This window comes from Nelusetta ayraudi, unplaced genomic scaffold (genome assembly GCF_046127955.1).
Source record: "Nelusetta ayraudi isolate G7.1 ecotype Tasmania unplaced genomic scaffold, CSIRO-AGI_Nayr_v1 ptg000168l, whole genome shotgun sequence".
NCBI lineage: Eukaryota > Metazoa > Chordata > Actinopteri > Tetraodontiformes > Monacanthidae > Nelusetta > Nelusetta ayraudi.
Genome location: NW_027466218.1, coordinates 3,675,317 through 3,696,582, shown reverse-complemented (window position 1 = coordinate 3,696,582; position 21,266 = coordinate 3,675,317). Strand labels below are relative to the sequence as shown.

The window sequence follows — 21,266 nt, the reverse complement described above, 5'->3', positions numbered from 1 at the left end:
CGGAGTAATAATTTCCAGTTTTCAGTGGTGCAGAAACTTCATTTTACTGCAATTTGCAGAGGTCAAAATGAGCAGTTTTCAGTTTGACATTTCAATTGCTGTTTTTGGGATAAAAACATGCTTGTTTTGCTCATTTCCTGCCTCTTCAGGTAGTAAAAATAAAATGTTTCTGTTCAAATAATGTGTTTGGGTGGTGGATGGGTGTACCGGTTTTTCTTCTTTTTTTTAAAGGAGCACATGCACACATGAAATGTTTTTTTTATTCTGCACTCAAAGTGCTCTGGGAAGAAATGAGACAGCAGCACACACTCTGATCCACCGTCTCTGTTTCAAGAACTACTTTTTTTTTATTCAAACATTTCCATGAATTGTTGTTTTTTTTTGTAGCAACAGTAAACAAAATGTTTAAAAAAAACAACATAAAATGAACTTGCAAAAAGACACAAATGAAGGAAAAAGTCTCTGATGCCCACTTCACAGGTCACATGTTTTCTTTTCTTTGCTGTACAAGATACTACACAAACATTCCTGTTGACCAGCATGACACACACACACACACACACACACACACACACACACACACACACACACACACACACACACACACACACACACACACACACACACACACACACACACACACACACACACACAGTTCATCCGTCCAGCAGCTTGAGGATGCTCTCCCGTTCCTTCAGTGCCTTCCAGGCCTGGTCCTTCTCCTTCTTGGTCGGTGTGCGTTTCTTCTGCCTGGCCGCCATGATGCGCCGGAACCCCTCCATCACCTCGTTGTCGGACACGCGGACCCTCTGCCTCAGCTCCTGCTTGCGCATCTCCTCTTTGGCCAACCTGCGAGACACAAGGCAACGAGGTGAAGGCGTCAGGAGCAGATTTCTGACGGGACCTTGACGTGCTCGCTGAGCGTCGTGAGTCCTCACCGCAGCAGCTCCTGCTTGCGCGCTCTGTTTTGATTGCTCAGGGCTTTGAGCTCCGCTTGTCTCCTCTGAAGCTCGGCCAGGACCTCGTCCTCGGAGTCTCCGCCTTGGCCCGGCCGCTCCTCGGCGTCCAGCAGCCCCTGGGCCACCAGCTCCTCCTTGATGCGAGCCTCCAGGGAGCGCGTGTGAGGAACACTGGAAGAAGACCCGAGACAGAGGAGCGTCTTTAAAACTTCAACAATCAAATTTCTGAGTACTTCTGAGGATCCGCTCATTGGACTGTATTACCCTTAAAGGTACAGAGTGTAATATGCAGCGTTCGCTCTCCCTCCCCCTCCTGAGCCTGCCAGTGAGCTACAGTGGCCAGTGAGCTACGGACAGTATATTGAGCTTCTAACAACATAAAAATCATAAATCAGGCCAAACTTTACATACTGCACCTTTAAACTGTTTTCTATCATAATGACTTTGTCCATCTTTGTAGACAAACAACACAAACTCAGACACTGAAGTTGAAACATTCCTCACTGCTGTCTGCACACTGTGGTAAGAACTGGTAAAATGTGGCACGTCGCAAATGTTGCCTGCTGATAGCTTGTGTTCTCAGCTCAGAACCAATACCTGAAAGCTTTCCCCTGGCTCCTGGGTGAAGTTCCAGCACCGTCGCTGGCATCTTTGCCCGAAATGTCTGGAATAGGAGAATCCTCCATGGGGGATATAATGTTCTCCTGGAAGGTTGAAAGCAGAGCACAGTCTCGAATGTTAATACAGACACGTAGATGTTCTGGAGAGTCGCTACACATGACTCATCAACTAAACACTAGAACACACACACACCTCTACGAGGGCCTGGAGCAGCCGCTGAGTGAGGGGCCCGAAGGGACATCCATCTTCTGGGGATTCGTGCTGGGACTCTGACTTTTTCAGCAGCGAGTCGACATCTACGGGAGTGGGACATGATGTTGAGTAAGAAGGCAGCAACATGAAGGTCCCTCATCACAACCACGCCCATCCCCTGCCTCCAGTAGGGCAGCTTCAAAACGACATTTTTTCATGATTATGAATTGCTAGAAAGTGCTTAAAATTCTCCGTCTCGTTTTACCTTTTGCGTCCAGCTCAGACAGCGGCCCTCCCAGCAGGTTCTTTTTCTTGTCGTTGGCTCGCGCGCCTTCTCTTTGCTCCTCCAGGAGATCCTCCTGAGCCCACCGCTGAGAGTAGTGTTTCCCCAGTGCTGGAATCTGAAGTTAACAAAGGCACAGTCAAAGCTCAAAACACCCATTTAAAGTGAGATGGTATGTTTTGATTTGCCATCCTAAAAAGTGGAGAGATAGTCAAGCGTTTTCTTTTGTCAGTCATACTTTGTAATACTCTGCTTCATCCTCGGGAGATTTCAGAAGCTCTTCAAGCAGACGTGTCTCTTCATTTGTGATGTCGGCACAGTACGGCTCAACTGACGCCCAAAATCTAAGAGGAAAGGAAAAAATGAATAAAACGTGCAAGAGACAAGAACATGCAAACAACATTGTTACTGCATTGATTCATACGGAAAAAGAGGGTGCTTATCAAGAACTTTCACTACTGACCTGTTGGGTGCGTCGTTTTTCGGAGTGCGGGGAATGTCCTGTGGATCGTCTGTGAATTCGTACTCTTGGACTTTGGGCTGCAGGTTTTTAGACTTGGGCCTGCCGGGCCCTGGGCCTGGACCGTGGCTGCCTTTGCCATCTAACTTCTGCTTCTTGGGTTTGTGGCGAGCGGGAGCAGCAGGGTCTGGGTCTTTCCCCAGCTTCAGGAACCGCTTGTCCCCTTTCTTGTCCTGCCAGTCAGTCAGGATCTGAAACGAAGAAAGGTCCATGAGTCACCAGAAGATGCAGTAAAAGGTTGCGAAGACGAAGAACAAAAGATTAGTGGTGTAGTTTCCCAATTTCGGATTTTATTTTATGCGGTGCTTTCCTTAGATCGTAGACTGGACAACATATCTCATCCAGGGGTTTCTCCCAGAGAAATGTCTGACTCAAGTAAGACGTTTTGACGATTTCTTTAACTTTGTCATAACATGACAACACCTGAGTGCACCAGGAGGATGCTCTCTGTCTCCCTACCTGTCTCTGCTCCTCCAGAGCTCTGAGGCGGCGGCTGGCCGAAGAGAGGAGGGTCTCCAGCTCCAGCTGCAGAGTATCCAGCTCCTCGATGCCGATCCCATCGTCCTCGGAGCGGCCGAGCACGGCTGTGTAGCGGGGACACAATTTTACGTGCTCGACCGGCTTGAAGTCGTAGTATTTCAACGGGGGGCAGTCCTTTAACTCGCTCATGCTGTTGCGTGACGGAGAACCGGCCGTGTCTCAGTCACCTACACAAATGGACAATGAAAAAGAGAGGGGAGCAAAGTGAGACTCCCTGGTGAAAAGAGTCACGTTGTTTGCGGCGTTTCGCTGTGCGGTTAATTCACGTTCAGATTGTAAAGACGCACACCGGCCAGCAGGCACGGAACGAGATTCACGTCACGGCTAGCCGACGTTAGCATCGACTGCTAGCTCTATCGTTCGGCCTAAACTGTTCGTTAACATTAAAGCAAGAAACAAACGGACTGTTCTGAAAAGAAATAATTTACACGGCGGGAAAATTGTGTTAGTTGGACATTTTTAAAGAGAAACAACGAAGATTATACACATTTTTTAGTGTTTAAGGGCCGCAATATTTACCGTCGGGCCGCTGCAGCCACATTGGAAGATACCATTCGCTGTTTGGGGGACAGTTGCATCGAAACTGCGCCCAATTCACCAGAACGATTGCTAATCAAAACTTAAGTAAAACCACAAACTAAAAGATAACATACTTAGTTAAAGATAACATAAAGCCGATCACACTTTCCCTTCTATAAAATAAAATAAAATTGCAAAATTTTGATTGTGTAAAACTAGTACGGGAATGGTATAATCGGACCAAAACATGTTGTGTTGTCCTGTCGAGGAATATTGCGGCTAAATACACAATCCAGCAACATAACTGGGCACCTATATTTGTTAACACTTCAAATTGTCGGTAAAAGTAATTGGAAAATAGGTGTTTTTAAATGTTATAATCACATCCGCTGTGCGAAATGTCCCCTGTGCACAGCACAGAGTGGGCGCGCTTACAAGTGCGTTCGATTTGTTACACGTATGCTATCCGGTACATGGAGTGGGTGCGGAAGACCGGCTCTGCTGGGAGCGCCGACTCTCAAAACGAGCGCCCCCTCTTCGTGCTTGACTATGTTGGATTTACGGAAGCAGAGTACCAGGCGTGGCTGAGGAACTTCCGTCTTTCACAGCGGAAAAATGGTAAGTCTCTTCAGCGACATTCTGTCGATATATTTCGCGAGTTTAAACTATTATAACCCACTTGGTTGCGCGCCTGCAGCTCAATCTGGACGGTTAAGCCAGCATAGTGCTCGGAGAAGTCGCATTTTGTCGCCCGCTTTGCAATTGTAACGAAAGAATGGGCATCGTTGATGGGGATGGCAGAAAGTAAAGTGATTGAGCTAAAGTGGCCCTGGCTTCTTTTCTTCTTTTCTTTTTTTCTTTTTTTCCCCTTCTTCTTCCTCCTCTTTACTGGCCCATGTAACGCACTCGTAGAAAATATGTTTATTAGCATCGCGATGTGGATTCTTGTGTTTGGGAAAATATGCGGGGCGAGCTGCAATCTCGGTCAGCTGAAATCAACCTATTTATTCACGTCACTGTCACACAAATGCATATTAAAGTAATGTCTTCAAGCTGCTACTAACATAATAGTTATGATTTGGGGATTTTTGCGAGTATGTTAATAGTTCATGGCCGAGAAAACCGTGTAGTGTACAGGATAACCTGGGCGGTGATAGCATCTCTTGAGCTCAGTGTCTCCGTTGCTGATTGGCTGGGACTCCCCACTGATGTGCGTTCTCGGTTTGCCCCCCCGCCCCCGCGCAGACAGCGACCCTGCGCCCCTACCTGAACGCTGTGAGGGCCACCCTGCAGGCCGCCCTGTGTCTGGAGAACTTCTCCTCTCAGGTGGTTGAACGTCACAACAAGCCCGAGGTGGAGGTCAGGTAAGTTTTAGTTGCAAGTTCAAAAACCGACCCACCTCCTGATCTTCCTTCTCTGGTTTTTGATTATCAGCCCGCTGGTCTTGCAAGTTCAGACTCGTGCAAACACGTAGAAGCAAATGGAGAGGGCGAGAAAAGACAAAAATGTACACAAGCACAGGCAAGACCGGTGAAATGTGGCCGGAGGGCAACTCGCTGCAGCCTGTTTGCTGCTTTACTGCACGTCACGTAGTGAAGACTGAGAGGGCTTCTTGTGTGTGTGTCTGTGTGCAAAGCTGGGCAGTTTTGCAAGTCACTCTGGACTCTACTGTGCACAGTTACGGCAACAACGGAAAATGAGCCGGTTGTTCTTCCCTGCTGTTGTTGACAGGAGCAGTAAAGAGCTGCTGCTACAGCCGGTGCTGATCAGCCGAAATGACAAGGAGAAGGTTCTAATCGAGGGATCCATCAATTCCGTCAGAGTCAGCATCGCTGTCAAACAGGTGAAGGGAACAAGCCGGTGTGACTCATTGAATTACTCCATTTCAAAAAGCAATGTAGTTGAATAAAGTCACGCAACACATAAACTACCAGTCGAAAGTTTGGACGCAACCGATGACTTTAATGTCTTTTCTTTTATTCTCATGTCTATTGACATTGCAGTTTCTCACTGAAGGCATCGATGTCTTCAGTGTCTGTCTGCAGTGTGGAAAGTTGTAAAGATTAAAATAGAAATTGCGTGAGAAGATGTGTCCAAACATTTGCCTGGTCGTGTAACTTTGGTGATTTCATTCACCAAAAAAAAGTGTGCATACTTTTGACGGGTGGTGGTTTTGCAAGCTGGGTGGCTAAAAAAAAAATAAATGTCTGTTTGCACCAGGCTGATGAGATTGAGAAGATCCTTTGCCACAAGTTCATGCGTTTCATGATGATGAGAGCGGAGAATTTCTTCATCCTGAGGAGGAAGCCAGTTGAGGTGAGAGCGGTTACAAGAGGGTTTTTACCATTGCAAAGGCTGTGTGGCAGACTGATGGTTTCACCCACTCCTCCATCTCCCACCCCCCCACCCCTCAGGGTTACGACATTAGCTTTTTGATCACCAACTTCCACACGGAGCAGATGTACAAACACAAGCTGGTGGACTTTGTCATCCACTTCATGGAGGAGATCGACAAGGAGATCAGCGAGATGAAGCTGTCGGTTAACGCCAGGGCTCGTATCGTCGCAGAGGAGTTCCTCAAAAATGTAAGAATATTTATTTTTGAATTTGCATATCCAGAAAGAGAACTGCTGTAAAAGTTTTTTTTTTTTTTTTTTACATCCCTGTTTGCAGTTCTGATGGCGTCACTGAGCTGAAAGGGCCGATCAGCGCACGAGAGTGTCGAGCTAAAGGAGTGGACAGCCAATCAGCAAGGAGATGAGTGGAAGTTGACCAATCTGGCGGAGACACCCGCTGCACCAATTGTCCTCCTGTATTCACGACCACCACCTGCTGTATACCATGAAACGTTTGCCAGTTTCATTTGTGCAACTCAAAAAAAAAAAGAAAGAAAGAAAGAAAGAAAGAAAGAAAGAAAATAACAAAATCCCCAAACAAAGGCAGGTCCTTAAACTGTTGATTGACTTGTCGAGCACAGGAGTGATGTGTAGTTGCAGCCGAGAGGGTCAGTTTTTTGTTTTTTTTGGTAATGTTCTGTTTGTTTTGTCAGCTTCTTTGTCGCTGTTGTTCCCAAATTAGTCCAAAATTTCTTTCACCAGAAAGTCTGAGGGAGTTTGCAGTTCAGCGTGGCCTTCAAGGTCAGCCCTTGAAGCCACCGCACCTGTTCATGAAAATGATGAAAGTCAATAAAACTCCGTTGTTTGTACCCTTCCCTCTCCCCCGTCTTTTATTTTGAATTTCAATTCATAGCTGTGCGTCATCGCAGCTGGAGCGCCACACTGCTGCTACTTCTGCCTATAATTGGACTTGTGCTGCTTAACAGGAAGTTTCACTCGTGCGGCACATTGACCACAGCCGTCGTTAGGAGTCACCTCAGGTTGTGAGGAAGTGAGCCGCCTTGTGTGAACGCTCGGCGTCGCAGTTTGAGATTTATAGCATAGTTTGATTTTTTTGGTGGTGTTTTGCATTGTATTGGCATCACGGTCTTGTCCAGGTCTGGTTTCTGCTTACATGCAGTGGCTGCATCCAGCAGGTTCTGGTCCACAGTGACTTATTAATCAGCTCAGCTGCAGATTTACACAACCTGGACGCCTTGCTGCCCCATCGCCATCTCAATTATATCAGCGATTAACATCTGGGTTTGCTTTCATTAGTTTGGCAGATTAATGATTCATTGCACGCGTTACGGGCACGTTCATTAATCATAGCAGCCCCTAACACAATGAGACGCCGACAGAGTGGATTATAAAAATATCTTCTTTATTATAGTGCAGGTGAGACGGATGTGTTGACATTTCCACTCAGGCTTGTGCCTGCCAGGATGTCTTCTTCATAACAACGTCACAAGGATGTGCTTCACAAGTTTGACTCAATCAATAATCTGTGCGGAATCAAACTGTCTTGAGCAATCGGTAAAAAGTTGAATTTAAATTTTTTCATCATAGAAAATCAAATAAATCTAATCTGAGATTTAATTTATTACCCCTAGTTAAAATATTATCTCTTCATTGTAGTTTTTCTATCTAGTAGGCGAGTGTGTGTGTTTCGGCATTGCACGTGTTCACCGAGAAACAAGGAAAAATGAATTGCACTGAACAGCAACATGTCCAACATGTAGCAGAGAGTCACGTGACGATTTGATGATGAGGAACGCGGGAGGCAACACTTACAAGTACATATATACAGACGAAGGCGGCGCAGCTCAGTGAGGGGTGAGCGCTGAGGTGTGCAGTGTGTGGAGAGGCCACACAGAGTGAGAGGTGAGGATTTTAAGGAGCGGGAGTTTGACGGCTGCGGCCTCAGAAGTGAGGAGGGACGGTCTGCAGGGAGTTTGACGGCTGCGGCCTCAGAAGTGAGGAGGGACGGTCTGCAAGGAGTTTGACGGCTGCGGCCTCAGAAGTGAGGAGGGACGGTCTGCAGGGAGTTTGACGGTCTGCAGGGAGTTTGACGGCTGCGGCTTCAGAGGTGAGGAGGGACGGTCTGCAAGGAGTTTGACGGTCTGCAGGGAGTTTGACGGCTGCGGCCTCAGAAGTGAGGAGGGACGGTCTGCAGGGCGTCTTCGGGCGTGCGATGGATGTTGACGTTCTAAAGGGAGAGAAGTGAGGAGAGGACACGTCAGAGGGAAAACCAGCAGTGAGTGCTTTGTTTTTTGTTGTTTATAGTGAGATCTTTTTGTGACACTATGTGGCTTTTTTCCCCCTGCAGGTCACTAAAGTAAAAATTCAGATTTTAAATGATAAAAAAAAAAAACTCAGTTGTATCACTAATAAATTTGTGAAAACTGAATGAGAATCACAAAACCGAAAACTCACAATGAAGTCCTTGTAATTATTTGTGTCGCCAAAGTGTCTTCTGACTGAATTTATTCTTCGGTGTGAATTAGAAGGGCACAAACTCCACAGAAAGAAAGTCTGCCAGTGAGACAGTAGCGGTGTTGTTGGGACTGCCGAGTGAAAAACCCTGCGCAGCCCAGCGGAGCTTTGGCCGAGAACGGAACGAGTGAAATAAAGACATGAATGGAGAAATCTGTCAAGTTAGCAGAGCAGAGGAGGGAGAGAGGGTTCGGCGCCGCACATCTGAGGAGAGCAGACAGCAAGAGAAAGAATAGAAGGAAGCGGTCGAGATCTGATCATCTATGATTTCATCTAAGCCTTTCAGAGTAAAAGTCTTCTCGCTAACCCGAAACCTGTTGGTCTGAGGCTCTAAAAAAAAAATGACGACCACGAAGAGTTCGGGCAGGATGTGTGTAGAGGTTGACTCAAGTTTATTTAAAAACACGAAAAACATGAATATCTTAATTCTTGTCAGAAAAATATGATTCAATATCCTTCACATTGTCAAATAAATGTAGAAAGTGATTTAAACAAAGCACGTCAGTGCCTGCAGGATTCTCTTCATCAAACAGTGTCGGACATTCAGAAGACATTAAATCAGGAGTTGATTTCTGTGTGCAAAATCTGAAAATGATAACAAAAGAAAGATTTTTCCTTTCCGTGCAACGTGATGACTGCCGACTCGTACCGAGAAACACTTCAAATGACGGGACACTCGAGTCAGAGTTGGTTTCAGTCAGTTCGACGTACAAGACCAGTTAGAGGAACAAACCACATGCAATCAGCAATTTCAACAGACAATCAAACAACAAAGGTGCTGGAGGGAGATCGCAAGAAAAGAACAGGCCGTCACGAGTTTTTCATCGGCTCTTGAAAATAAAACAACAACAGAAAACAGCAGAGTGTGCATGATGCTAAATCACATATGATGGATTCATAATCTGGATTAAGAGAAACTACATTGCAGTCAACCATGTCGCCATCGTGTCTCAAAACGATGTCGGCAGCTAAATTGTGCGTCTGACAGTTTAAGGGGGGGTGGAGGGGGGTGGGAGTGGAGAGGTGAGGGGTTACTGAGGTGAAATAAATGGGACGGGGTGGGGTTGGAGTGGGCGGGGCTTGTGCCTCATTGGTGGGCTGGAACTGTTTGCAACGCCTCCTCTGACATCCGCGACACCTCTACGTTCTGTTTGATTGGAACAAAAACAGCAAAATCACACGCAGACACAAACACACACACACACACACACACAAACACACACACACAGGGGGAGGGGTGAAATCTGGGGATACGCAACAGAGCAGAAACATTCTGCTAGGACACAGAGAGACATTAAATATCTGCACCTCACATGGTCGAGCTCGCATTATAGTTTATTCAAAAATAATGACGTGAAATAGTTTCAATAACTGACTGTACACTGACTGTCAATAACTGTATTGTCTGTGTGTCTATGGGAGGTGTTTTGTGGAATCAGTCACATACGTCATAGAAAACAGATGGGAGACATCAAATCTGTGCAAAACACAGGCACACAGTCATGGAGTGTGTAAAGTGTAAACAAGGCTCATGCAGCTTAAGCTGCTGTTGTGTTCTTGGACATCAAATGCAAAACACGATCCTGGACAAAGATGCGCTGAGGCCGTCGCCATTGCAGTGCTTGGACATGGCAAAAAAATTAGAATACCATGAAAAAGTCAGTCAAAACGTATTTTATATAGATTTATTACACATGGAGTGAACTATTTCTTGTATTATTAATTATGGCTCATCATGCAAAGTGAGGCCCAACCGAATATTGAGTGCATAGAAATGAACATACTGTCAAGAAGCCTTACATTTGTATTGAACGCATCCTTTTGGTCCGATTGGTCTTATATGATATTATCATTTCCTGAGACAGTGAATTTTAGGTTTTTTTTATAATCTGTAAGCCAGAATCATCAAAATAACAGTAAATAAAAGTTTGAAATATTTCACTCCATGTGTAACAAATCGAGATAAAATAAGTTTCACTCGAAAAAAATATTGAACTTTTTCATAATATTGAAATCTTTCGAGATGTCCCTGAAGTTACAATCGTAAGTGGTGGTTCTGCAGTGCGAGCGGATGTGTTGCTACCCACCTCTGGTCTCTCCCGGTGCGTGTTGACGGCCTCCACATTCAGGCTGATGGACTCCACCTTGCAGCCTGCGGACAGAAAATCACCCGTTAACAGTCAGCCCAGCGGCGCAGCATCTCAGTATGAATGAAAACTCTTGATAAAATCAGTTAACAAGGTGCATCTTGAGCCAGGTCCTACCGTAGGCTACAGGAGTTAGCTTCAGCACAGTGTGCAGCGGGCACTTCAGGTACGGCAGCTCCTCTGTCGGAGGAAAAACAAAGAGGGAACAGGGAAACACAGCTGAAACAAACATTTGATCTCATTTTCAATTCTGATCTTTCTTGTTTGTTTGTTTTTTGGCAACACCAAGGTCCTGTCTACACAAACACGGGGAGTTTTGAAACCAAACTTTTTTTGGCTTCAGTTACAAAAAAATAAAAAATAAAATCTCCGTCCACATTGAAACTGTAAAATTCGCCTCAAGCAATGTAACACACATGCCAAAGCAGTAGGTGGCGATATCACTCATAACTAAAAGATCGATCACAAAGCTAAAAAACAATTTGTGAATTGAAAAGTAAGAGCGAACCGAAGCAGGTCAGACTGCTCACCGTAAACACAAGAGTACAAAATCAAAAAGAAAAACACACAAAATGTGGATTGTTTAATTTTGCTGCACTTGGCTACAGGAAACCTACGGGTTCAGGAGCTTACAGCTGCGGTTTCTGTGCAGCCTCTGCAGACCTCCTCTGAGGACTCACCAGCTGTTTTGTCCAGGAAGTAGGCCAAAAGGCAGCGCATGACCGCCTGGTGGCAGATGACCAGCACGTTCTCTTGGCGCTCCAGCTCCATGATCACCGGCTCCAGCCGCTGCACCAGGTCCTCGTAGGACTGAGTCACAAAACAAACAAACACACACACGCAACCATATCAGCACGGTGGAGTGGAACACGGCGACAGCAGACGATTGCATCGCGCCGGCTCGGCTCATCTTCCTCACTCATCCTGCCGACTGGACCAGACGTCTCACTCTAACAGGATTCCCGTAAAGCCGACAGCAGCTAACGCCCAAATTACTCTGCGGGTGTCGCGTTAACGAAGCGCTAATGGGATGGCGGGAGGAGACTCGCAGGCATTCCGTTGCCGTGGTAAACAACCCGACCCTGCATTCTCTTTTTTATTCACTCATTTTGCCTCTGTGGCAGACCAGTGAGAATCTTTGTCTGTGGTCTTCTGGTGCGGCGCCAGAATCTCCCCGCCGGGCTGCTGGTCCCGGCCAAGGGCTCGTTAGCAGGAGGTGGCCACCGGCCATCTGGAGCCGCTTTGAAATCGTGTTTGTGGGGTTTTTCTTGTCCTCTCACACAGATGAAACGAAGCAGCGCAGCGCATTCCAAACTTCACGCAGAGATGGACAAACATTGACCTGACGCGACCGTAAACGTCTGGTATTTTGTTTATTTATTTGGCACATGGATCTGGAAAAATATCCCATAGAGGAAAATTTTTGGAACAATTAGGCCCCTCAGAAAAGGAGGAAGGTTACTGGATGATCAAAAACAGTCCATCAGATTTATCTCTATTGTTCGAGCCAGTTGGTATCAGCGTGCAGCTTCCGCTGGGCTCAGTAGTTGTTGTTGTTGTTGTTGTCGGCTGTTATTTGAGGAAACCTGTTGAACTGAAGTACGACCATTATGAACACTGCACTGGTGTCGTATCGCACTCCAGTTGTTTTGCTACTGTGCAATGAAAAAGGTTGACCGGAAATTAAAACACTGAAAAGCCTTATATTGCCCCCTGGTGTTGGGGAGGGGGATGTATACTGGCTGGGACAAGGAGAGAAGCCTGATTAGAGGAGCAAACCAAATTTTGAGCAGAGCTCGATTAAACTCTGCATGTAAACGTAGTCACTACGGTCAGAAGTGACAAACCGCAAAGTTTACCTGGACGGTGACTAAAACCAGCCAAGAGCAGGGAACCACCTCCAGTGTCAGTAAGGAAGTGCTGTCCAGTTCTCATCAAACAAACCACCACCACCACCACCACTGGCGTCTACATTCAACCCTGGTCTCAGCTCCAACCTCCCCCTCCTCTGTTGATATCCTGGCTCACTACACAGGAAATCAAAGAACTTTTCAAGGTGACTGTGCTTCAGCTGCCACCACTGACCTCTCCTTTGGGGTAGCGGTAGCGGTATTTGTCCTGGTCCCTCATGGCAAACTCCAGGGGGTAGTTGCCCTGGATTTCTTCGTACATCAGCTCTTCGCACACGCCCTGGGCGACAACACACGCAGATTCTAATTTCACTGTGGCCACACACACACACAACAGCGAAAGTGATCCTGGTACTCACGGCGTCGATCTCGTTCAGGACCTTCCACTGCTCGTACGGCTGGCCGAGGGCCTCGGCCGTCTGGATGGTTCTCTTCATCTGGCTGGTCCACACCTTGAGGTCGCCGATGTCCTGCGACTGGATGAAGTGGCTCAGCTTCTTGGCAAACTAAATCGAGAAACAAGCAAATGCACCGTGTCAGCAGTCGGTCGTCTGGGTGGAAGGTTTTCGACTGACCAAGTGGGACTCGTCTGCGGCGACGCACCTCCTTCCCTCTGGGCGTGAGGCCCGAGTCACCACCGATCCGACCCTTGACGTTGAGCTCGCTCTCGCCGTGGCGACACAGGTAGATGGAGCGCGGCGTGATGTGGATGTTCATGAGGTAGTAGACGATGCGGCTCTGGATGTGGTCCAGCACCCGGTTGACCATGAAGCGCTGGCCCACGTCCATGATTTTAATGTAGGAGAGATCCCTGGAGGAGGGTCCGAGGGTAGCGCAACAACAACCGACACAGAAATGGTTAACACCCTCGGCGCACGGCAGGATGTGCTTGAATGTAGCAGCGTGCAGCGCCACGTTTCAACCCACCTGTCCAGGACCTCATCCAGTGTCTCGTAGGAGTTCTCATAGCACTTGATCCTCTTCATGAAATCTTCCACCGCCTCCTCGGTGTTGCAGTTGGTGTAGTCGGGACTCCCCAGCTTCACTTGCTGAAACGGAAACGCCGGGGCGGTGAGCGCCAGGATTGAGGACGGCTGCTGATGAGCGAACCGGCGGACGAACCAAAGACTCTCACCACTATGTTCTCCTGTATGACGTCTGGGTCCTCGCACACCGACTCCACGAAGAACACCTGAGATGAGAGGGATGGATCAAAACGGGGGGAGGGGGAGCCGGCGATTGAAAAACTTAAAACATTTTTTTTTTTTTTTTTCTTACCTTGAAGCCATTCTGCTCTGCAAACTGGATGATGGTGTCCCGCCTTTCCCTGGTCGTATTCGTGGCATCGAAAACCTGTTGCGACGTGGACCGGGTGTGAAACAAACAAACCTTTGCTGTTCCTAGAGTAAAGCGTTTAACCTTTGACCTACCGCAACTTGGCCTCCTTCTTGGGTCAGATACTGGCGCACGTCGTTCAACGCGGCCGAGGCGCACTGCCTGAAAAAAAAAACGAGATTGCAGAGAAACTCCAGCAACACTACTGGCGTTTCAAAGACGCTGTCGCTGCGGCGAGATGTTAGCGCAGGCCTGGGGGGCCAGCTAAGCCTGTTAATACAGCCCGCCAAACTTGAAGAAATGATGTCAATAGTAAGCACGTCATAAGAGAGCTGTATTTCATCAATTCTTTTCCCCAGTGTTTTAAGAGTCATTTCAATAAAGAGCTATGGGGCTTCAAAGACACATTTTGTTGCATTGCTTTTGCTCATTTTGAAATGACACTAAACCACGTTTTCTACATATCACACGGTATATTTTTTCCTCCAATGAGGTGGGTTAACAAAACTCTCCGTCCATATGCTGAAGTTTGCCCTTCCCTGCGTAAGTGGCTTCTCCCTCACCTCCTGATCTTCAAGCCCTCCTCGTTGTCGGGACGGAAGAACTCAAAGGACTTGTAGATCTTCACACATTCCCTCCTGTACTGACCGACGTTGAACTCTAGGGGGCAGGAAGACGGAGGGGCAGAGAGGCAGAGGGTGAGTCGTCTTTACGTCCTGCGTCACGCCTCGCAGCGCTAACTGCCGAGCGCCGCGGCTGACAATCCCGACGAGACGTCCTACCTCTGGTGGGAACTCCGATCCAGTTCAGATAGCGGGTCAGCTTCTTGGAGATGTAGGTTTTCCCTCTGGCGGGAAGACCCACGGTCACGATCAGGGTGGGACAGTTGGTCATGCAGACTGGAGTGGACAGAGAGACAGACGGGCCGAGTCATGCGTTTATCACCGACTGGAGGGACAGGGAAAGCTTCATCAGACTGCTCTGTGCTCAGGCTGCAAACTGATGACGACTTTGATCACCTGCTAGTCGGCGATGATGGAAACAATAAATTGACTAGTAGGAAAATGAATGGAATGGATAATCGACTAATCGTAACTAAACCCCTTGTTCGTGCACAAGATTATTTTCTCAGGCTCACGGTGCTGATGCTGCCAAAATCCAGCCTTTATCCTTTTTATTACCACGTAACCAAAGACTGGTTATTAACGTCTGATTGTTCCTTGTGGCGCCCTGCGATGAACTGGCGACTTGTCCAGGGTGTCACCCTGCCTTCGCCCTAAGACAGCTGGGATAGGCTCCAGCAGACCCCCGTGACCCTGACCTCGGGACTAAGCGGGTATAGAAGATGAATGAATGAATGAATGTTCCTTGTGGCACAACAGGTTGAAGGTCAGAGAACTCTCAGATGAGTTTAGACCAGCAGGCGTGGGCAAACTACGGCCCGGGGGCCATATGCGGCCCATTAGGCTTTTTAATCCGGCCCGTCGAACTTGAAGATATAATATTGATAAAAAAAAAAGTAAGTCATAAAATAGGTGTATTTTAGCAAATATCAGCGTGTTAAGAGTCATTTCAATAAAGAGCTAAACACCGTGGGACTTCAAAGACACATTTTGTTGTCTTCCTATCAGGAAGGCAAACCATTCCCCGCTGACACACCAGGTGCGAGGAATGTAATCAATAAGGGGTTTCGACTGGGAGCGCTCCTTGCACCCACAATAAACAAAGATTTGTCCACCAACGGTGAGGAAACGCACGGCCTCACGTGCACATCATAGACAGACGCAAGCCAAACCGCATGATGGGACGTAAGGCTCACAATCCCTGTTGACCAACAGTCAAAACAGCATTTGTCTTGGCAACACGGTGACAAAGCCGTGCGCATCCCGACTACCAGTCCTTTCTCCGGCGTGCGGGCAGCAGCTGCTCATCTGCGTTTTAGCATCCACTCGGTTACGTTACGTAATGGTGGCGGGGCGGCAGTCGAACCCCGTGAACCAACCACCGTCACCCCCACCCGCATCCCCATCCCCCTACAGCGCACCTACACACCATGGCAACCACAGCTAGCACACCAGGACGGATTAGCATCACACCGCCGTGGCTTGGCGCCGTTTCAGTGGGCGCGAGGGTACTACACCACCGCTGCCACGTACCCTTCCTCTGGAAAATGTGCTTCTCGGGGAGGCCGTTTTTACATGGCATCCAGATCTTCTTAAGCGGGTTCTGGGTGAGCTCGCGCGGGACCGACGGCGTCTCGTGCTCCATGGCGGCGCGTGAGCCGCTGGGAGCCGCCGGCGGCGGACTCGCGCGATCCTCGCTAGGCTCCCCTGCTGAAGGTGACCGCTGTTTCATCTGCGCTGCTCCGCGGAGGGATGGAGGTGTCCCGCTCCACTCCGCTCCGCTCGCTTGGTCGCCTCTCTCTCGCTATCCCTACTCCCCCTCCAGGCACCGCTCTAGAGAGAGGGCTCGTCGAGAGTCACGTGCTCCTGTGTTATGACGAGTTATGTACGCCCCTCGAGATTCCCGCCTCCGACTCGAGAAATTCACGACGGAAGGCGGATTAGGGCAACAAAAAAAAATTGTGCATTGCTTTAGAAAAAAATAGTGCTCAATATCATATTATAACGTGAAAGTTTCACGTTATAACGTAAAAAAAAAAAAAAAAAATAGCACGTAAAATGGCAGCAATGCGCGTCCGTACACCCACGTATCCGTATACGGGAAGTTTTAATTTGTGTCACAACATATTTAAGGACGGAACTAGCATACGTTGCAAGAACTCCATGCATATGACCCCGGGCAAACGTTCAGCAAAATACAAACCAAAAACACGTCATATAAATGTTTACAATTTTTTTTTTTTTTTTTTTTTTTTTAATTCTAGTTTATGTATATCGGTTGCTCAGGGTCTTTCGTGCTGTCTTAAACTCGGTCTCTTTTCGAATCGCTACTTTCAATTTTGATGCGCGCGCCCGTGACGTGTCCAACAATAGCCATGCGGAAGTGGCCATAACACCGGTCTTTTAAATAGACCGTCACCAGTGAAGTCCAGGCTGAACACGCTCACCGTAATGATTACAATACGGACGCAAGGTGTATTGTGTTAAACCCGAGGTGACAAAAATCGGGACACAGCCATTTTAAACATGGGAAAACGGTGGTTGGGTCAAACAAAAAGCAATTGTACAATTGTAAAAGCATTGTGTTCTATTGTAGACACAAAGGCTCCATGTTTCTGACTTGTTTTTAAAATCTACAGGGGAAGAAGTGTGTTTTGCAAGTCTGTTCATTTTAAAATGTTTTGTCAGGCTTGTTGAAATAAAGATGCACAAATCATCCAGTAGGAAACTCGGCTGCATTAATTTTCCATTAATCTGTCTGTTTTTGTAATTACAGCTTATCCTGCAGTCTAGGTCAAAGCAGTGCTGGACTATCTCAGCTGCAGACTATTGAGCTGCAGGGTACACCATGTACAAGTCACCAGTTTATCACAGGGCCACAGAAAGAGGCCAACAACCATACACACTCACATCACATAGCAGGACATTTTAGAGTTGCGAGTTAGCCCTATGTGCATGATTTGAGAACAGTGGAATGTAGCCAGAATTTGCGGGACAATTTTAAGGCTCCTGACATCTGACGTTGTCTGACTCGCATGTGCTTCCTTGTTAAAAAACAAAACCAAACATGACTTTATTTAGTCTACTCTTGTGGTTTTCTAAAGCACCAAAATTCCATTTCATTTTAGCAATCAACCTGCGCACTAAGCAGAAGTTCGTGGTAGTCCTAAATGTAAAGGTCAAGAGATCAGTAGAACTGCATGGGCATGCTGGAGATCACATATTCAATATTGTGTAAAGTTGGATCACGTCTTGTCTTTGCACTGCTGTTTGCTGTATTCTTATTCTTTGACTGTTTCGGAGGCAGATGGTAAAGGTAAAATCACTCTTCACTCTTAGAAAAGATCAGATAATATTGGACAAAGCTGTAAACTTTTTTTTTTTTTTTTAACTATAAAATGGCGCAAGCCATCAGCAGATAAAATCTTAGTGTCTTGTGCAGTTCTGTTGCCATTTTCTCACTGAAGGCAACAAGCGGGCATGTGTTGAAATGGTCCATAGGGTGGCAGCATTACTCTGTGTCTGGTGCAGTGGCACAAGTTTGGAAAGCAACTAACTGTAATACCCGTTTGCACCTGTTTCAGCACTCACGTAAATGCAATTTAGTCGAATTTTTACAAGGCAAATTGCTAACATTATGCAACACTGGGACAAACAGTGAAAAAAGACAGACAAGTTGATCTCTGCAAGTGGAGTTTCATCAGGATAATATTTTGCAAGTTGAATCTATACCTGACACATAAACCACCAGTATAACCAGAACAGAAGGAGGGGAAAAGAAGGACCTTTTTACAGAAGGGATTTTAAAGCTTTTATTTTATTTTATTTTTTTTTATTCTACATTCAACCTAATTATTACTTAAACATTATTCTAACAATTCACAGCCAACTAGCAGGACAAATGAATATGCACTCCAATTGACAGAAAGCTACAGTGTGGGAATGTTTCAGTTGCCTGCCTGACACCCTCTGACAGACATAATGCCACCTGGACCATTGAAGGCATCACTTTTAGGTAGAAACACGTTGCAGTGGCCCTTTAAGACAGCACAGTGTGTCCCTGTGCATTTTCAGGTTAGTGGGTCTTTCTCCTCACCTGCTCCACCTTCCTAATGGACTCATTTGATGCGAACCATTTATATTAAGCCTCAGAGTCAGACTTGCCGGCGGAGTAACCCTGCATGTGACCTAAATATGACAGGATTTGAGGCTCTCTAATTAAAAAAAAAAAAAAAGAAAAAAAGTTCCCACTCTGCTCTAGTATGTCAGGGTCATCGGGTTCGGGACACCAATGACGGAACACCAATAACTCATGATGGGGACACACTGTATGCTGTCCAATTGCAGAATTTGATTCGTAAACGGTAAATGTGCAGCACCTACAGTCCTTTCTCTCACACCTTAGCAGTGGGCAAAGTGCTTTAAGATGCCAAACAATAGTCAGTTAATAGTTAATAGTCAGTGAGTCATACAATAGCGTTTTTGACATTGAAGCACATGTCTTCTAAATATCCCATGATATATGATTTCCTCCTATGAGGAGGTCGGTCACCCAAACACTCCATCCATCTGCTGCTGCCCCCTCTGTCAAATTTTAGACACTATTATTGTGTCCCACCAGTCAAAACGTTCGCTCGCCCCTGCAACTAGTGTATGAAATCAACACTGAGTTTGGGAAGTTTAAGTGAAACCAACCACACGAACAACTTCTTGATTTTCTCCCAGTGAGACGAGCAGGAAACAGAAACACTTGCTCCTCCTCCTCCTCCTCCTCCTCCTCCTCCACCTCCCTGAGCAGCTGACAGGCTGTGATAGCAGCCAGCAGCCTTCAGCCTCGCGTCGGACGACTCCTCTCCCCGACGGAAGCAATGTTTGTAGAACGTTACAGTAAAAGGGCATCGCGCTTCCGCTCCGCGATCGCCGTTTTGCGCACGTGCAGCAGGGGCAAAGCTGCAGTCGCCGCCGCGATTTTGCACGTTTGTCGCGGTGCGAAATCAAAACAACAGTTGGCGTTAACAAACCCAGGAGGAAGAGCGACCTTCCAGTCCCCGTCCCCCCCCCAGTCCACGCCCCCTCTGAGAGAGAGACCACGTCCGCCTCACGCCGACCGCCCTCAAACACCCGCAGATAAAGGCCCGTTACAATTACAAACAAATACACAAACAAACAAGCGCGTTCGCCAGTGCGTGCGAATGTAGGGGAAAGGTCTCGGTGACAGCGCAGGCGCGCGCACACGCGCTCGTGTTTACGTCGACAGGCTGCCTTCCTGCCTCCCTCCCCCCTTCTTACCCGTTCGGTCCTGGTTCTGAGTGAGCCTGGTTCGGCCGGAGCAGCCCCGCATCATGGACGCCCCTCGGGTGGCGCGGCCGCCCGCTCTCTCGCTCGCTGGCTCGCTCGGGTTGCGTACGTGCGCCTCGTCCGCCGACTCACTGATGCTTGTTGCTGGTGATCTCGCGCGCGCGCGCACGCACACACCCACTTTCCCACCACGGGGTGGAGGGAGACTCTTTCTCTCGTTCTCTCTCTCTCACACACACGCAAGTCAGACTCTCCTCTCCAGAAGTGGATGGAGCCCAGAGGCAGCAGCTCACCAAGACCTCTCCATGTGCGCCCTCCCACGGACCTCCCACCCTCACACACACACACACACACACACACACACACACACACACACACACACACACCGACAGCTGAGCTGAGAGGTGTCCCCGTCCCTCCTCCCGCCTCGACGCGACCTGTATTGTTGTGTTTCTCAACAGCAGCAGTGAGGAAATTACTCACAGTTAAAGGGACATTCCGGTCAAACAACAACAGACACACGAGCCTCTGATCTAAAGTCGTTTGGCTTGTGAAATCAGTCAAGTTCACTCACAGTAGTATTTTAATATAATTTTTTTTTTTCAATAAAATGTCATATAGGGACTGTCCGCTAAGGCTCAGGCGTTAGCAGTGGATGTATGCATGCAGTGCTGGACTGTGAGCACGCAGCTTGCAGAACAGGTTTTTCTGCATGTGAGTCGAAATGTTTCTGTGTGTGTGACACTCTGACAACCCCAAGCAGCACGTAAAAGCTCAAAGACTTTCAATTTCTTCACTTGACTTCCTAAAACAAGGTTTGTTTTTTCTTCTTATTTTCAGACAAAGTCAAATGGTGATGTTCCCGTACATCTTGCTCTCTGAGGAAGGCTGCACAGGTGACGGTCAAAACATGTCAAGAGACATATGAACATCACCCTTCTACTTTGGCTGAAACTGAGAAAAAACAACAACCTTGAAACCAAAGCACCAGCACAGCAAGCCTGGAAGTGTGCTGTTATTGTCAAATTACTGTAAATTTACAGTCAATGTTTTTGTGGCCTGTGGGGGAAACAATGGGACTGATTGGCTGGATTGTGCGCAAGAATTTCTTTCTGACCTACGTTTTTCCCGGCCGCAGGTTTTGTTTATTGGGCCTATAAAGTTGAGTGTTCACGGCATTTCGGATCTGCTACACGATCACTAGAGAAACACAGTGGCAGGTAACCCTCATAGTCTGTTGAATAATTTTGTTCTTTTTGTTTTTTTTTTTAAAAAGGATGTTTCACATGTTTCCGTTTGGATCCTAGCCATAACAACAGACGCCTGCGTAAATGACCCCGATAATTAGAGTGATGTTGCATTCAGGTTGTGTGTTTTATATGCCAAAGGTCGACTCGTCGGCTGCCTACCGCAGGGAGAACCAACCTCCAGACAGCTGTCACACACGA

General features: G+C 47.3%; 3 protein-coding genes across 7 annotated transcripts; 1 reads left to right on the top strand and 2 right to left on the bottom strand.

The window, feature by feature from the left end:
* Positions 1-311: 311 nt before the first annotated feature.
* On the bottom strand, positions 312-3,974 carry tada3l (transcriptional adaptor 3 (NGG1 homolog, yeast)-like). Of its 2 annotated transcripts, none has more exons than XM_076014417.1 (9): positions 3,544-3,974; positions 3,035-3,282; positions 2,519-2,766; positions 2,294-2,399; positions 2,038-2,173; positions 1,773-1,876; positions 1,557-1,663; positions 939-1,130; positions 312-849 (listed from the first exon to the last, which is right to left on the bottom strand). In XM_076014417.1, the coding sequence occupies exons 2-9, from the start codon at positions 3,242-3,244 to the stop codon at positions 657-659; spliced, it is 1,296 nt and encodes a 431-aa protein (XP_075870532.1). In that variant the 5' UTR covers positions 3,245-3,282; positions 3,544-3,974; the 3' UTR covers positions 312-656. The 2 variants fall into 2 exon arrangements, with proteins under 2 accessions (XP_075870532.1, XP_075870531.1); XM_076014416.1 differs by having other exon boundaries at positions 3,635-3,974.
* Positions 3,975-4,103: 129 nt separating this feature from the next.
* Positions 4,104-6,839, top strand: LOC142880467 (actin-related protein 2/3 complex subunit 4-like). Its single transcript, XM_076014418.1, has 6 exons — positions 4,104-4,252; positions 4,880-4,998; positions 5,366-5,477; positions 5,855-5,950; positions 6,049-6,219; positions 6,308-6,839. Exons 1-6 carry the CDS (start codon positions 4,250-4,252, stop codon positions 6,311-6,313), a joined length of 507 nt encoding a protein of 168 aa, XP_075870533.1. The 5' UTR covers positions 4,104-4,249; the 3' UTR covers positions 6,314-6,839.
* Positions 6,840-7,380: 541 nt separating this feature from the next.
* pfkfb4a (6-phosphofructo-2-kinase/fructose-2,6-biphosphatase 4a) lies at positions 7,381-20,142 on the bottom strand. Of its 4 annotated transcripts, none has more exons than XM_076014414.1 (14): positions 19,810-20,142; positions 14,680-14,796; positions 14,461-14,557; positions 13,993-14,059; positions 13,841-13,915; positions 13,698-13,754; positions 13,490-13,611; positions 13,166-13,373; positions 12,922-13,068; positions 12,738-12,842; positions 11,333-11,462; positions 10,770-10,832; positions 10,593-10,657; positions 7,381-8,218 (listed from the first exon to the last, which is right to left on the bottom strand). In XM_076014414.1, exons 1-14 carry the CDS (start codon positions 19,862-19,864, stop codon positions 8,159-8,161), a joined length of 1,368 nt encoding a protein of 455 aa, XP_075870529.1. In that variant the 5' UTR covers positions 19,865-20,142; the 3' UTR covers positions 7,381-8,158. The 4 variants fall into 4 exon arrangements, with proteins under 4 accessions (XP_075870529.1, XP_075870527.1, XP_075870530.1 ...); XM_076014412.1 differs by lacking the exon at positions 19,810-20,142 and adding an exon at positions 16,054-16,369; XM_076014415.1 differs by lacking the exon at positions 7,381-8,218 and adding an exon at positions 8,864-9,652.
* Positions 20,143-21,266: the final 1,124 nt, after the last annotated feature.

Coding starts and splice junctions, on each gene's coding strand:
- pfkfb4a (XM_076014413.1), bottom strand. CDS start 16,252: ATGAAACAGCGGTCACCTTCAGCAGGGGAGCCTAGCGAGGATCGCGCG. Junction 13,612..13,697: donor TCATACAGGAGAACATAGTG/GTGAGAGTCTTT, acceptor TTTCCGTTTCAG/CAAGTGAAGCTGGGGAGTCC. Junction 13,069..13,165: donor TCACGCCCAGAGGGAAGGAG/GTGCGTCGCCGC, acceptor TTCTCGATTTAG/TTTGCCAAGAAGCTGAGCCA.
- LOC142880467 (XM_076014418.1), top strand. Junction 4,999..5,365: donor AAGCCCGAGGTGGAGGTCAG/GTAAGTTTTAGT, acceptor TGTTGTTGACAG/GAGCAGTAAAGAGCTGCTGC. Junction 5,478..5,854: donor TCAGCATCGCTGTCAAACAG/GTGAAGGGAACA, acceptor TGTTTGCACCAG/GCTGATGAGATTGAGAAGAT.
- tada3l (XM_076014417.1), bottom strand. CDS start 3,244: ATGAGCGAGTTAAAGGACTGCCCCCCGTTGAAATACTACGACTTCAAG. Junction 1,664..1,772: donor TGCTCCAGGCCCTCGTAGAG/GTGTGTGTGTGT, acceptor TCAACCTTCCAG/GAGAACATTATATCCCCCAT. Junction 850..938: donor CGCAAGCAGGAGCTGCTGCG/GTGAGGACTCAC, acceptor TGTGTCTCGCAG/GTTGGCCAAAGAGGAGATGC.